Genomic DNA, 14114 nt, shown 5'->3' with positions numbered 1-14114 from the left:
TTACCAAATCAGTCAGTGACTCAGCTTGAACAGACCAGCATAGTCCTGGTCATTAAATACTGACCATGTGAACAACAGATGGAATATCCGGATTGTTGTTTTGTTTTCTCCTCAGAAATCTGAGAGTGATCACTTGCTGAATTCCAGTCGTTCTTTGGCTCAGGAGGAAGATCTTCTGTCTCCAATGTCTACTTATCCCATTGACACGACAACTAAACGATCCATCAGCGCCCAGTAAGTCTTTCATTTACAGCCTCTCCAATATAAACCTTCCCAATGCGGATAATCAGTAGGATTTACCCTTTCAATATTGCTGTCATTTTTCTTCATTTTCACCAGCCATCATGACATAGTGCCGAACATTTGCTTTAGTTCTGTTTTTGTTTTGTTCTGTCACATTCGTAAGGAAAGGAGATGACTGTGGAGTCAGAAACGGATGGAACGTTTTGGTAGATTTGTATCACTTTCTGGTTGGTAGTGGCTTTGTAAACACGTCCTTCAGATGGTTCACATGTTGATACTTGTTTACTCATTTCTTGCCAAAGGGACTCCTCACCCAGCAGCCATGATGTCTTGGAGACACCAGGAGGTACGCGGTTGTTTTCCAAACCCCAGGCTCCTCAAAACGACAACCCATCATCATCATCCAGGTAAGGAGGTTTCATATCATGAAAGATCGCAGGTAACGTTCTTCTTGTGAGGCAACCGTAAAGCACCTCCCTCACTCGCCACACAGTAGTTAAAAAGCTTGATTGCATAAAATGATAAGAGATTCTTTCGTAATTTTCTTCACAGCAATCCTAAGAAGCAAGAAGACCCAGACTGCACAATCACCGACTTGAATGTCAAAGCGAAATCACCCAGCAATCTCAACACCAGTGAGATGTCATCGGCCGGCAGCGACTTGGATCAGTCCTCCCTAGTCGACACCATCCACATCGATGACAATCAGGAGAACACACCACCTCCCCACCCAGGGGGTGTGGTCTTACACAGGGCGGGATACTACACCATCCCATCCATGGAGGAGCTTGCTGAGATGGTAGAGGTCAATGAGGACAGTGGAAGGGTGTGTTTATACGTGGAGGATCTGACCATAGGACGGGCTGGGTATGGCAGCGTCTTCTTCCCTGGAGTGACTGACCTGGCTGGCATCAACCTGGATGAAATCGGTAAGTTATGCTTCCTAGATTCACCCTTCTGATCATGAGCTCATTAAATAACCAATTGTAATACCACCTCAATATCCAGGCTTGCTAGGTACTATGTTGATTGTGTTTTTCATGCTTCATTTATTGTCAAAAGATTAGCCTTAACCCTAACTCCCTAGGGGGTATGCAAAATCATATTGAAATTGGAGGATTCAGGACTGTTAGGGCTATTAAACCACAATTTGTAGTGCAACACACATGTATGATAACTTAAGCAGTTGAACAAGGTGTAGTGCCTCTCAGAGAACAAACCTTTATACAATCCTAAGAAAAGAGCTTTTTATACTATGTTTTCTATTTTGCCGTGTTCTGTTACAGTTCATTTCCGTCGTAAGGAGATCACCGTGTACCCAGACGATACCCACAAGCCCTCGGTGGGTGAGGGACTCAACAAGAAGGCTGAGGTGACATTGGATCGTACCTGGCCAACTGACAAGACGTCTCGCAAACCCATCACGGTCAGTCAAGTCTCATCAACATGATTGTAAAATATACTTTCTAACAAGTTGGCTTCAACATTCTTAGATATTGCTACTGAGTTTAATAAAGTTAGTCATTTAGAAAATACAGGGTTTTACCTGATGATATCTTGAGCAGTAAAACCAAACAAGGTGATTTGATTTTTCCTCTTTTCTTCTCTCTAGGATGTGGATCGTTTGATTGCTCTGAACTACGAAGAGAAACTGGAGAGAGCAACAATAAAACTTGGAGCCAAGTATGTAGAATACCGCCCTGAAACCGGCTCGTGGGTCTTCCAGGTTTGTCACAGTTGCCTTATTTGAGAAAGTAATAATTCTGAAGATTTACAAAAAGGAAAGAAAAAAGTTGTTATCTTATTCTGTTTCTCAGTGTCATTAGTTCACTCAGTCTTATCGGCACTACATACGACTGTGTTATGACACTGATAAAGCTCCGTGATCACAGTATGTAAATGCCAATGATTTGTGGGTTGTCCTGGCAATTTTTTTTATTCATTTACTTTCTTTTGTAGGTCCAGCATTTTTCCAAGTATGGATTGTCGGACAGTGATGAAGAAGAAGAACCATCCTCTAAAGATCCTAAGAAGCAGAAAACTCAACAGAAACAGGTACTGGCACTCCAAAATGATAAAATAGGGGAGATTTTTAAGACTGTGTGCATTGAATGTTATTCTATCTGGGTAGTTGTTGTCATGACAGACACATTATAAAAGTATTTCAGGATGACCAGTGATTTCTTTTCAATATCACTGAAAGATTTATCTTATAGTACTCATTTCTTTTCTATTTTGTAAAAAAAAAATAGAAATTGAATGTGGCTCTTGGTTTTAATCTTGGAGAGGAAACCTCATGAAATTATAAATTGATCTGAAATTTGATTTGATTACAGAAACCTCCCCAGAAACCAGCAGCAGCAGATAAACTACCTAGCAAGCAACCTGCTTCCAAACAGCCTACACCAAGGGCCCCCTCTAGTGGCAGTCAGCAGGCCAGGGAGCCGTTCCCTTCCCAGCAGGAGGAAGAACCAATGAGAGATGACATGGACTTGGAGATGATGAGAGATTCACCAATGAGAGGCCTTGGAGGCTTCTCACCTAAACCTTACATGAATGGTCACCATGACGACCTGGGGGCGGGGCAAGATGATAGGCTGTTGAATGCCCAGATGGAGGAGGAGGACAGTGCGGAACCTGTTGCATCCTCCCACCGGCTTGCCAATGTCCTGGGGATGAACACTCATCGAATGCAAGTCATGAAAGGTTCATTCTTTGCTGATGAGGATCCAGTGGAGTACGATTACAGTAAGTTATATTTCACTGATTGTTATTGTCAACATTCCTAACCAGTATAGGGTGCTTTGTAGTTCTGTTCTTTGCATTCAAAAAATGTATCTATCCTGAACAATGTACACAACTTACATACTTTGTTTTGATTTGTTGAGGGTTAACATCAGCCCCAGTCCCTCAGACAAGACCGTCGTTATTTGACTCTCCATCCAGAGGCTCCCCCGCACCAAAAATGGAAGAGTCCTTCCAGGAGCGAGGTAAGATAACCATTTCATAACTTGAAAATTGTTTGAAGTTCGTTAATCACTAAGCAAGTTTGAGTTAATGGTGATAAATTAAATTAGCTTCATGTTTGAAAGTTGCTTTCATTGTGTTGATTTCTGTAAGTGAAAAAGCTTGAAAGTAACATGGTGGCGTCCCTCGTGTTTTCCTGTCAGTAGGATTGAACAAAAGTTTTGGAGGTGGAGTATGGAGACCCCGCCCCCTTGGTAGTCCCGCCAAATACCTAGCTGGGATGGGAGGTGCGACAGACAGCAGAGGGAGCCCTATCCCCAGAACAATCAAAGACGAAATGCTGAATCGCAGAGATCACTATATGTCCAGTAAGCCAACCAAATACATTGACTAGAATGCGTAATAGTTTTTGGACTCAATGTTACATTATTCTGTTATTTATTGATGAATGTAATAATCTTCTGATGATTTCTATGAGTAATGTTTCTATGAACACCACTTTATACTGAACATTCGGCTATCATGACTGTTATTTTCATTTTACCAAGCATTTGCAACCGTAAATCAATATAAAATGTGCCACTTTACCAGATTATCTGGGTTTTTTTACCTAGTAGTGTTTGTTGTTGCAACATTCTTTTGCTCTTGCTTTCAAAAAGTTTTCTCGTCTTGTTGCAACAGGTCACTTTGCAGCCCCTAAGCCCCTCCCACCACCCTTCACAGGACCCCAACCCCTCCACATCCCAAGTGGAATGACCCAAGATCGCCCCGGGCCGCGATTGGTTGGATCTCGTCCCCAGCAGACAATCTTACCTCTCAACCAATCAGTGATCCGTGGTAAAGTGCCTTGCATTGCTGATACAGGCCTCGTTATGAGTAGGTCATTCCGAGTAGGCTGGGGACCCAACTGGACCCTGGTGCATTCTGGGAAGGCAGTCGGACAACGCATGAGCGTCCCAGGTTAGATTATAATTTTATTTCGTTTTTATTTCAGTTGAATATATTGAGGCTAATGTTACTTCAAAAATTACCAGGCTAAATTAAAAATCAGGATCGTACATCAGGCATGCGTAGCAGTAAAGTAAATTTCACCATGTTACCCAATGTCAAATTTGCAGAATATATACTTTTCCCAATTTATAGGCATAAAGGATCATTTGGTTTTCATGCATTTTATTCGTTTACAATAATAACACCACTCAAAATCCAAAGAAGAATGTGCCAAACCTAACCTGTTGAAGTTTCAGCTCGGTGGATATTACACTTTTTGAGAAAACAGTGTAAAGCCAGGCACGACCTTTCGATCACAATTTCATCGATAGCACTCTTTATTTACAAACAAATCAGTCAATAAACTGATTGTTGGAAATCACCTACATTATTTATTTCTTCTAAATGACAGCAAGCCAGACGGAATAATTGACAGTGTGTTTAGTACCAGTACAATTTCTTATTTAAGTAAGTATTTCTATCATAATCTAGTTGGTTACTCTTGGGATAAATGCAAATGATCCTATATGCCTTTATTAAACTGACACAAACCCTTCCAAGTATTAATGTGTGATTTCTCACACCTCTCTCTCTTTACAGACATCAAGAAGGAGCCGACAGCATTTCCTCTCTTGACTACCAAGCAACCCACCAAGTCTTCCCTGGATGCTACCCCCTTCACACTCGCCATGGAGAGGGTCAATCTAGCACCTCATCTCATGGCTTCAGATAACAAAGTCTTGGTAAGAGTCTAAGAAAGGTTTATAGTCTACCAGTGCTAGCCTAAAGTGTTTGCAACTCTTGTCTTGTAGGCTTACCAAATACATCTACAGGTTGTGACAAAAAAATATCAGTACTCTTCATTCTGCAACCACATATTTCAAATTCCCTCCTAGCACAAGATTAAGGATTTTTGTTCCGCTGTTTTACAGCGGTACCTTACATTTCTTAAATCTGAAAAAAAATTGAAGGGTCATTCCCGAAACATTGAAGTAGTTGAAGGCATATTCCAAGAAAAATAACTTGACTTTAAAGCGTTTCACAGTTTGAAAGAGAACTTCTGTTTGAGAGGAGCTTAAATAACAGATTTTTCATAGAATGTCACATATTTCTTACTAATTCTGACTATTTTACTGTTGATCTCCAGGATCTTCATGAGCGTTCCTTGGACGTCCAGCTTCGTCACAGCCTTGCCTCCACCCAGCAATCCTCCCCAGTCTTTGCTCCTGAGCGAGGCATAGATTGCCTGCATCACTACGCCAAGACGGCCTTGAGAGATGCTCAGGAGAAGCTGACTGGAGACCAAGATACATTGAATCATAGCTTGCTGGTCTGGAAACTCCTGGTAGCGCTGTGGGGAAGATTACCTAACCAAGATGAACAGGGTGAGTCTCTCACAGGGAAGCAGGGAGAACAAACATCATGAACTGATTTCATCAATTTCTTTGTTTTGTGGAGATACGGAACGTGGCATTTAATAACAGTGATTTCAAAGTTCTTTTAAATTTTGGTGTCAGTTTTGCATTTGGAAGATTAGCACATCATTCAACAAATAAATGATGTTGACTGACGAGGGTCACTTTGTAGACTACCTTTCCCAACTTGAGCTTCGAGTATGAAATAACTCAAACTGTCACTAGAATGCATCCGCCAGTTGATGTCACTACAGTTGCAGTACAATATATCTTTTATAATTAGTCTATTCATTTGTCTGTGTTGATGTAATTTTAGAGTTGGACCCAGATAGTTATCCCTTCCGCAAGGCAAGACGCGAGGCTTTCTCTGAGTGGTTAGCTTCAGCTTCACGACAACATGTCAACAGAGAGGTGCAAGCTGCTAAGTTTAAGGTAAAATCCAACAGAAAATATTTAAAAATTAACTTCAATAACATGCCTGTGTACATTGGTTTTGTTGGAAAGTAAGATTTCAGTAAGTTGTCCTCAAGATTTTCTCAGTATATCTGTTGACTCTATGCACTTTGTGAGCACTTTCCTTACCCCATTTGGGAGAGACGTATTGGTTTACGCATGTGCAAGCAAAACTAATGTTATTCCAAATGTGCACAAACTTGTAGCGTCTTTGCGTGAGGGTTAAGTGCTGTTGGCAATGCGTTCAAATGTCCCTCCCAGTGGTCTCCCCCAACTCTCCCGTTGTAACCGTTGAGGGGGTAGTTGTGCACGGAGCCCGTATTGTTCCATTGTCTGATTTAAGTGTACTAATACACTCCTCTGCTTAACTTGTTACCAGGACATGGGGCACATAGAGGCAGTGTACTCCCTCCTTACTGGCAGGCAAATCGGCGAGGCATGTGCAGTAGCACAGAGGTCAGGTGACCATAGGCTGGCTCTCCTATTGGCTCAGGCTGGAAGTACCAATGAAACCAAGAAGCTGGTTGCTAAGCAACTGGGTGATTGGCATGAAATGGGGGTAGGTATATTTTTGGTATTGTGAGTATGATTTGAAAATGTCATTATAAAGAGTTCTAATTTTCTTTTCGTGTGGTACTTTTGTCCTCATTCCTGAAAAAAGGAGATATTATTTTCGGGAGCATCACGAGTTGCTGAATGTTACTTGATATTTTGTAGAGAGAGTTTTGAAATTTCTTAAAAATAATTGTTTTAATGAAAAGGGGCTACTTAACTTTACATTCAGGCATGCAACTTTCCTCGGATCAGCTGATTTTGTAGTTTTTATTTAAAATAAACATCTAAATGATATTTTGTCTTGTTTGGTTTTTCCAGATTGACAAGTTCATGGCTCCTGAGTACCTGCGTGTTTACGCTGTGCTGGCCGGCATACTAGTCTTGGAGTCAGCTCACGGGACTATCAATACATGCCGAGGATTGGATTGGAAGAGAGCCCTCGCTGTCCATCTTTGGTAAGCTAGACTGGAGAACTTAACAGTCAGATTTCATCACAAAAAACATGTTTTGGATAACACTGCAAATGCACTGACCATGTGCACTGACCATGTGCCAACTGCTCCTGGAAAGTGAGAATGTAGTCACATGGAGTTATGTTCAAACAGAAAAATGTTTGACTCTCCCAAAAAAGTTAAAAAAGTGATTCTGAATATTGATATCCATCTTAGTGTTCAAAGTGTGTTCAAAAGTTTCAGTCATGCAGTTGTAGGTTTCTTTTAATTCGGGTTTGGACGTATGTCACTGTGCTAATGTGAGCGTCCACATGGTCTCAAACTCAATTGATAGTTTTTCAGGATGTCAGAATGATATTGGACACAGATGGCGTATTTTTGCCAAATTGTCCTCAATGAATGACTTCTTCTTTTGTTCACATATTCAGGCATGCCTGTAGTCCAGTTGCTTCCGTCTCGGACGCCCTGGAAGAATATGAGACTGGATTCCTGGGTCAATCCGCCCTCCGTCGTTACTGCCCAGCACCACGCCCCCCATACATGGAGAACAATCCAGACCTATACCCAGAGGAGAGAGATGATGACATGGGGGCGGAGTTTGGGGAAGATTGGAGGGAGGCTGTTGAGGAGGAGAGATTTGTTGTGAGGGATATGTGTTTCCATCTGGTCAAGCTGTACGCTGATCGCTCACATCGTCTGGAGAGAGTGTTAGCACCGACGACACACACAGCAAACCAGCTGGACTATAGATTGAGGTATCATGAACAAACTTGAAGTCTTTGCAATGCATAGGAATTATTTGCCCTTGAGCATTAAACTGCGATCTTGCCATGGTGACTGATAGCCAGGCAAATGATTCCAATCCCAACCGCAGCCCTTTTCACAACATAAAGGATTTTACACAGCTTACATAACATAACACTGAAATTCATTAAGAGTGGAGCTTTCTTTGACATCCAAGGGGAAAAGAATATATCAATTCATTAGAAGATGTAAAAAAAACGAGAATGAGTGGTGTTCTTTGTAACTTTCATTTTCTTTGTAAGATATGAAATTTATCTTCGCATCCAATTAAGCCGGCCAGTGTGCATATGATTGCATTGTGCTCTGGTGGTGTAGTGGTGCGTACAGTAACGACCAGGCTTGTATTTGGCATTTCTCTGTCTCCTTACGTCGAGACAGAGGTGATCAAAGCGAGCTACAGATAATCACAAATTGGGAAAAAAAGCTGATGTGGTTTGGGACTGGAATCATTTGCCATTGAGTATTAAACCGAGGTCTTGCCATGGTGACTGAGAGTCAGGCAAATGATTCCAATCCCAACTGCAGCCCTTTTCACAACATGAAGGATTTTACACAGCTTACATAACACAACACTGAATTTTCATTAAGGCATGGAACATGGTCACAGTGTCCAAAAATATTGTTATCAATTGACAATTGTGTAGTGATGAGTTACTGAAATAAATTAAATGAAATAAGGAGTATCTGCACAATTTAAAAATTTTCAAAAAGGACGTCATGCTTTTGTATAGTTGTTTTAAATAGTCAGACGGACACTTTTTTGGGGACATACTGTAGATTATAAGCCAATCAGTAATGCATTAAATAATAGCTTTTTGCGCAATTTTTCTCCTCAGCTGGCATGTATTACAAGCCCTTCAAGCCTTGGGCTTCACCCATCTATCAGATCAAGACCTAGCTCATCTTCATACCAGCTACGCCGCTCAGCTTGAAGCACTAGGACTGTGGCACTGGGCAGCGTTTGTTCTCCTACACATCCAAGATGACTTCAGGTAACTGAACAATCAAACGTTCTTGCAGTAGTAGAGTAAAAATATTAATTCTAAACATCTGGCTTCAACACTACATCTTTCAAATTCAACTATTGCACAAGTATTTTTAAAAGAAGTTTCATCTTGGGTAATGCTTTCTTTGACATCAAAGGGGAAAAGCATATGTCATTTCAACAGAAGATGTAAAAAAAAGAAGAAAATAACGAGTGGTGTTTGTTTAAGTTCAGTTTTCTTGTTAGAGATGAACTTTGTCTTCGCATCCAATTAAGCCGGCCAGTGTGCATATGATTGCATTGTGCTCTGGTGGTGTAGTGGTGCGTACAGTAACAACCAGGCTTGTATTTGGCGCTTCTCTGTCTCCTTACGTCGAGACAGAGGTGATCAAGACGAGCTACAAATAATCACAAATCAAAAACCCAATTTCAAAATTCCAGTCAGGCTCGGAATTCCATCGACTCGGATAGTATTCTCTGTGGACCAAGTCAAGTTTGTCAAAACAGATTCCTGGCACAGAATATTTGAAATTGAACGATGTCTGTCTTGGTTTGTTACAGGCGTGAGTATATAGTGCGTCAGCTTCTCAAGCGTCAATGTTCACTGAAGAGGAGTGAAGAGAACGCAGCCAAGGAGCGCTTCCTGGTCAATCAACTCCACATTCCACCCATTTGGATCTCGGAAGCGAAGGTCAGTTGCAGGGTTCCTCTGTTAAAATTTAAAAGTTCTTTCTCTAATAGACTTGTGAGAATATTATAATCGGTTTATTGAGAATGTTCCTGGGTATGTATAACTGATTTTAGCAATTTGATGAGTATTAAGTATTTCCATTTTGTAAGTGACTTGTATCATTGTTCATATTCCTTGAGCACAGCAAGCTGATTAGGGACGTACTTGAGACAGAAAACCAAAAGAGTGATTTGTGTGTAACTCCTTCCTCGTTAATTCTTTCAAAAAGGCCAAAGCAAAGATGCTAAGTTAACATTTCTTTCTAACAAGGCAGTGAAGATAATCTATATCCTTTCATTTCATTTGTTTCTTGTCAGGCATTCCGCGCTCAGTATGAAGGTCGTCATCCTGAGCAGGCATGGCATCTTCTTCAAGCTGGTCATTGGAATGAAAGTCACTCAGTCATCATCAAACACCTGGCAGCCGATGCAATCATTAGTGGTAAGTCACATGACAGTCACTCAGTCATCGTCAAACACCTAGACACCGATGCCATCATTAGCAGTAAGTCACACGACAGTCACGTGATAGTCACGTGACAGTCACTCAGTCTTTGTCAAACATCTATCAGCCATTGCTATCAATTATAGTAAGTCATGTGACAGTCACATGACAGTCACTCAGTCATTGTCAAACACCTAGCAGTCAATGTTATAATCAGTAGTGAGTCTCATGTCTTGTCTCTCTGTGAGTCTGTGTGTCCTCTTATGGTTGTGTGTGGTCACTGAAGAGTTTATGACTGCCGGATTTTAGCTTCTTAAACAAGCAAATGTATAATTTATAAACTATTTGGACAACCTATTTTGTCCATCTCAAGACCAAATAGACTCCCACAGCACAGTCATTTGTCCTTTCCAATTTTCTATTGTGTAAAACAGTGAATTTAATATCTTGCAAGAAAAATCTTGCAATTGACAAAGTAAATATACAAATGTTATAAATTCAAAAAAATGACAGTATTCACATAATCCTGAATTAAAAAATGAATAAAAACAATCATACATCTGTAATATTTGATCCCATTCTTTCACAGAGAACTACAACTACTTGCTGGGTCTCCTCAAGGAGCTAGTTCCTTCAGATCGATCCATCACCATTCAGGATTGGGCCACTAATGGGCAGGTCTTCCTAGACTTCATCAACATTGTACAGGTAGGATCCAAACCAAGTAAACTCTTGCATGTCTGGAGAGTTTTGTTTCAAACCTTTTAACAAAAATCAGAGAAATGATTAAAAACTGTTGGGGAATGTGGTGTGTTGGGGTTTGGTATTGTACAATGTATTGATACAGTACAGTTTGAGGCAAGGTGATTCAACATAACATGTACTGAGATGTTGGCTGGTTAAGCTATCATCCAGTCTGAAGGAGAGTTAATCCCACATTAAACAGAAATGTATTGGTTAGGATTTATTTTGTTTCCGAGCTGCTAGTGTATCAAATGCCCCATGAGCACCTTTTTAGGCGGATACCGGTGTCACATGAAAATCCGACTCCTATGAAAATCGGACCCCTATTCCCCTATTATTGGTTGATCCCTCGCACGTGACAAGTCACTCTCCCGAAACGATCCTAAAAATAGCCATAGTATCGTACTCACGCGTGCGCAGTACTACCAATGAGTCCACATTTCATGGAGTCGGATATTCACGCTACACCGGCACTTAACAAATGTTCTTTTTCTTATTATTATTAATTTGATGATACGATTGCTGACTGTGTATTTCTTTGTAGAGGTTAGATCACTTACAGCGCACTGAACCCACCACCTATGAGTTAGAGAAACTCTACCCAGACGTTGCCTCGTTGTGTAGCCGTGTTGGTAGCGTGACTTGCAGGACGGCCAAGGATCGTCTCTGCCAATCTGAGATGGCCAAACGGACGGCCAACGTTATGAAGGCGGTACTCACACTACAGGTACAAATCAGCATGAAATTGAATTGAATTAAGCATCCAGGTATCAATAATGGGGTCTATCTCAATGACCCAGAGTTACGAGCACTTTAAGATGACTTACGATTACACGTTTCTTAAAAAAAAAATATGTGCAGACTTTTAAACAGTTGGAAACAAAGCTGCTTGAATTTTGTAACAAACTTGGTTTTATGAAACAAATTTATATCTACTCTATCTCATCAAACCGTACTTGAATTCTACATTGTCATGAAATCAGCATGTTTTTGTTCCTGCAAGATGAACATTGCTTCTCTGATCTTTTTTTACAGCAACAATCTTTGCAGCCAGACAAGCCAGTGCATATCCCATCTCGTCTGCTTGCACCTCACGTCGGTAAGCTCCCTATGCCTGAGGATTACGGTCTGCAAGAACTTAGGGAACTCACTCGTAGCTATATGGTCGAACTCACTGCATGAACGGGCCGAGTAAGTCGTCCATACTGCAGCATTCACTTGATGAGAGACTAGTGCCGAACTCTGTAAACAAATCTGAAGAAATGTTGTATGCCCAGCACACGTGTCAAGACACTATGTGTTTGTGCATGAGCCAAGTATGTGCAGGGGTGTGAAATCTCAGCTTTTTTTGTTTGGGATTTCAGCTTTTTCCCTCGCTTGCTGTGTTCAAAAGTATAGGAGATTTCCAAAGTTCAGCTTTGTTTACACCTTTTTCAGCTGTTTTCAGCTATATTTATCAGTGGTCACTCACACCCTTGTATGTGGCCATTGACATTTCACCAATCGCATCACGTGAATGCGCAACTTATTTGCTCTTAAAATCACTTTTTGTAAGCTAATGTCTTATGAAAATCACTCGACTTGTTCTTTCAAGATGATATCATATACTATGACACACACAAAAATCATATTAGTTAACGAGTACTCCTTACACAAATTTATAGAGTAAAATATCTATGCGGTAGGGAAAACGATAACATCTGGAAACTTGTAGACAACTGGAATCACAAATCCGAAGATTGCTGAAATGTTTCCTTAATTGACAACTGCACCAGTCCATACTGACTTTAGGAACAGTAATAAACCTGATGCTGGGGGAGGATATTGCCGCATAAATTATGATCACTTTTTGTAAGCTAACGTCTTATGAAAATCACTCGTCTTGTTCTTTCAAGATGATATCGTATACTATGACACACACAAAAATCATATTAGTTAACAAGTGTACTCCTTACAAAATTTATAGAGTAAAATATCTATGCGGTAGGGAAAACGATAACATCTGGAAAACTTGTAGACAACTGGAATCACAATCCAAAGATTGCTGAAATGTTTCCTTAATTGACAACTGCACCAGTCCATACTGACTTTAGGAACAGTAATAAACCTGATGCTGGGGGAGGATATTGCCGCATAAATTATGAAATGTCTGTACATATTGTACATACCTGTACAGTCTTTTTTTCTACGTCAAGTTGTTAGAGAAGAAGCTTTGTAGAAGATGTTGATAACTGTAACCACAATCTCCATGTATAAGGCATGAATTCAATCAAGATTGGTTTATAAGAAATATTTTGGGATTTGTGATTAATTTTGTAGTATCTTTGTTTCTCTTTAGTCAAGGAGTGGAGTTGGTTTGCCTTAAGTGGCAGGTGTAGGCACAATTTCATATTTTAAGTGAATGTTCATGCCTTACACCTTAAACTTGTTTTGTATTTCCAGATTGTCAATGCTTTTTGGTGGTATCCATTTAGATACCACCAAATTTAAAGAAGGTTGATTACATATTTGTATCGCAAACAGTTGATTTATTATTTTGTAGCAAAGGGTTCTTTCTAAGATATCAAGCTGAAAAAGAAGTTTTAAATCCTTTTTTTTCTTAGAATGTTATGCAGCACGGCATCTTCAGGGAATTATTGTAAAGGAATAACCTTTTATTTAGCCAGTGTGTTTTTCTGAGCATAAGGTGCCACATTGGATACTTGACATAATCTGCCACATGACTGCCACTCCAAAGCTTCATTTTGACTTGAAAATGCCATATTTATAAATTCTAGGTTTACACTTAACTTCCTAAAGTATATTTCAGTTATTGTCATTGTAAAGTGTATGGGGCATGGAAAACCTAAATTGATTATTTTTTGTTGTTGCAAATTTCTCTTGTATTTCTGTGTACAACAGGAGGCCTTATCGGTCTAAATAATTATATAAACCAGAAATGTAATAAAATATTAGACGTTTAAATAAATCCTTTTTTAAAGACGAAATTGGTGAGTTTTTACATTTGCATGATATTCATACCTTATGATCAAAAGTCAATATTTTTGTATCTAATAAAGAAGCACTTGGAATGATATTCCAAAATGACACATTTTGGAAGAAAAACAATCCATTTACTCGATTATTAAATTGGGGGAAAAAGTTAAGTTTCCTTGAGGGCGCTCTCCGAGCAAAACGAAAATATTTTTGGGACATTTCTGTATGAGGGCGTATATAAAAAAAAAGGGGGCAAAATGTTTCCGACAAAAGTATTTATTGAGGGCGCTATTCAAAAAAAATGTGAACATAATTCTAAAAAAAATATCTCCCTTTGTTTTAAATTTTGCAGCTGG

General features: G+C 40.0%; 1 protein-coding gene across 4 annotated transcripts in view; it reads left to right on the top strand.

Annotated features, from left to right (window-relative positions):
- LOC119727596 (nuclear pore complex protein Nup98-Nup96-like) overlaps nt 1-12622 on the top strand; it is a 29299-nt gene extending 16677 nt beyond the window's left edge. For 3 of the 4 annotated variants that reach the window (XM_038199545.1, XM_038199542.1, XM_038199543.1), the window contains 22 exons: nt 116-234; nt 546-650; nt 796-1172; nt 1530-1669; nt 1856-1969; nt 2203-2298; nt 2580-2991; nt 3132-3233; nt 3417-3578; nt 3892-4170; nt 4801-4943; nt 5348-5585; nt 5932-6047; nt 6448-6627; nt 6942-7078; nt 7504-7830; nt 8716-8871; nt 9426-9555; nt 9912-10035; nt 10628-10746; nt 11327-11509; nt 11818-12622. In XM_038199545.1, coding sequence (XP_038055473.1) covers nt 116-234; nt 546-650; nt 796-1172; nt 1530-1669; nt 1856-1969; nt 2203-2298; nt 2580-2991; nt 3132-3233; nt 3417-3578; nt 3892-4170; nt 4801-4943; nt 5348-5585; nt 5932-6047; nt 6448-6627; nt 6942-7078; nt 7504-7830; nt 8716-8871; nt 9426-9555; nt 9912-10035; nt 10628-10746; nt 11327-11509; nt 11818-11964 — 3906 coding nt within the window. In that variant the 3' untranslated portion in view covers nt 11965-12622. Of the gene's footprint in view, nt 1-115; nt 235-545; nt 651-792; nt 1173-1529; nt 1670-1855; nt 1970-2202; nt 2299-2579; nt 2992-3131; nt 3234-3416; nt 3579-3891; nt 4171-4800; nt 4944-5347; nt 5586-5931; nt 6048-6447; nt 6628-6941; nt 7079-7503; nt 7831-8715; nt 8872-9425; nt 9556-9911; nt 10036-10627; nt 10747-11326; nt 11510-11817 lie in introns of all 4 variants that reach the window. The other variant, XM_038199544.1, reaches the window with a different exon arrangement.
- The last annotated feature ends 1492 nt before the right edge of the window (nt 12623-14114 follow it).

Source organism: Patiria miniata, unplaced genomic scaffold, assembly GCF_015706575.1.
Source record: "Patiria miniata isolate m_02_andy unplaced genomic scaffold, ASM1570657v1 HiC_scaffold_20, whole genome shotgun sequence".
In the NCBI taxonomy this organism is placed as follows: domain Eukaryota; kingdom Metazoa; phylum Echinodermata; class Asteroidea; order Valvatida; family Asterinidae; genus Patiria; species Patiria miniata.
This window is presented reverse-complemented; position numbering and strand designations above follow the sequence as displayed.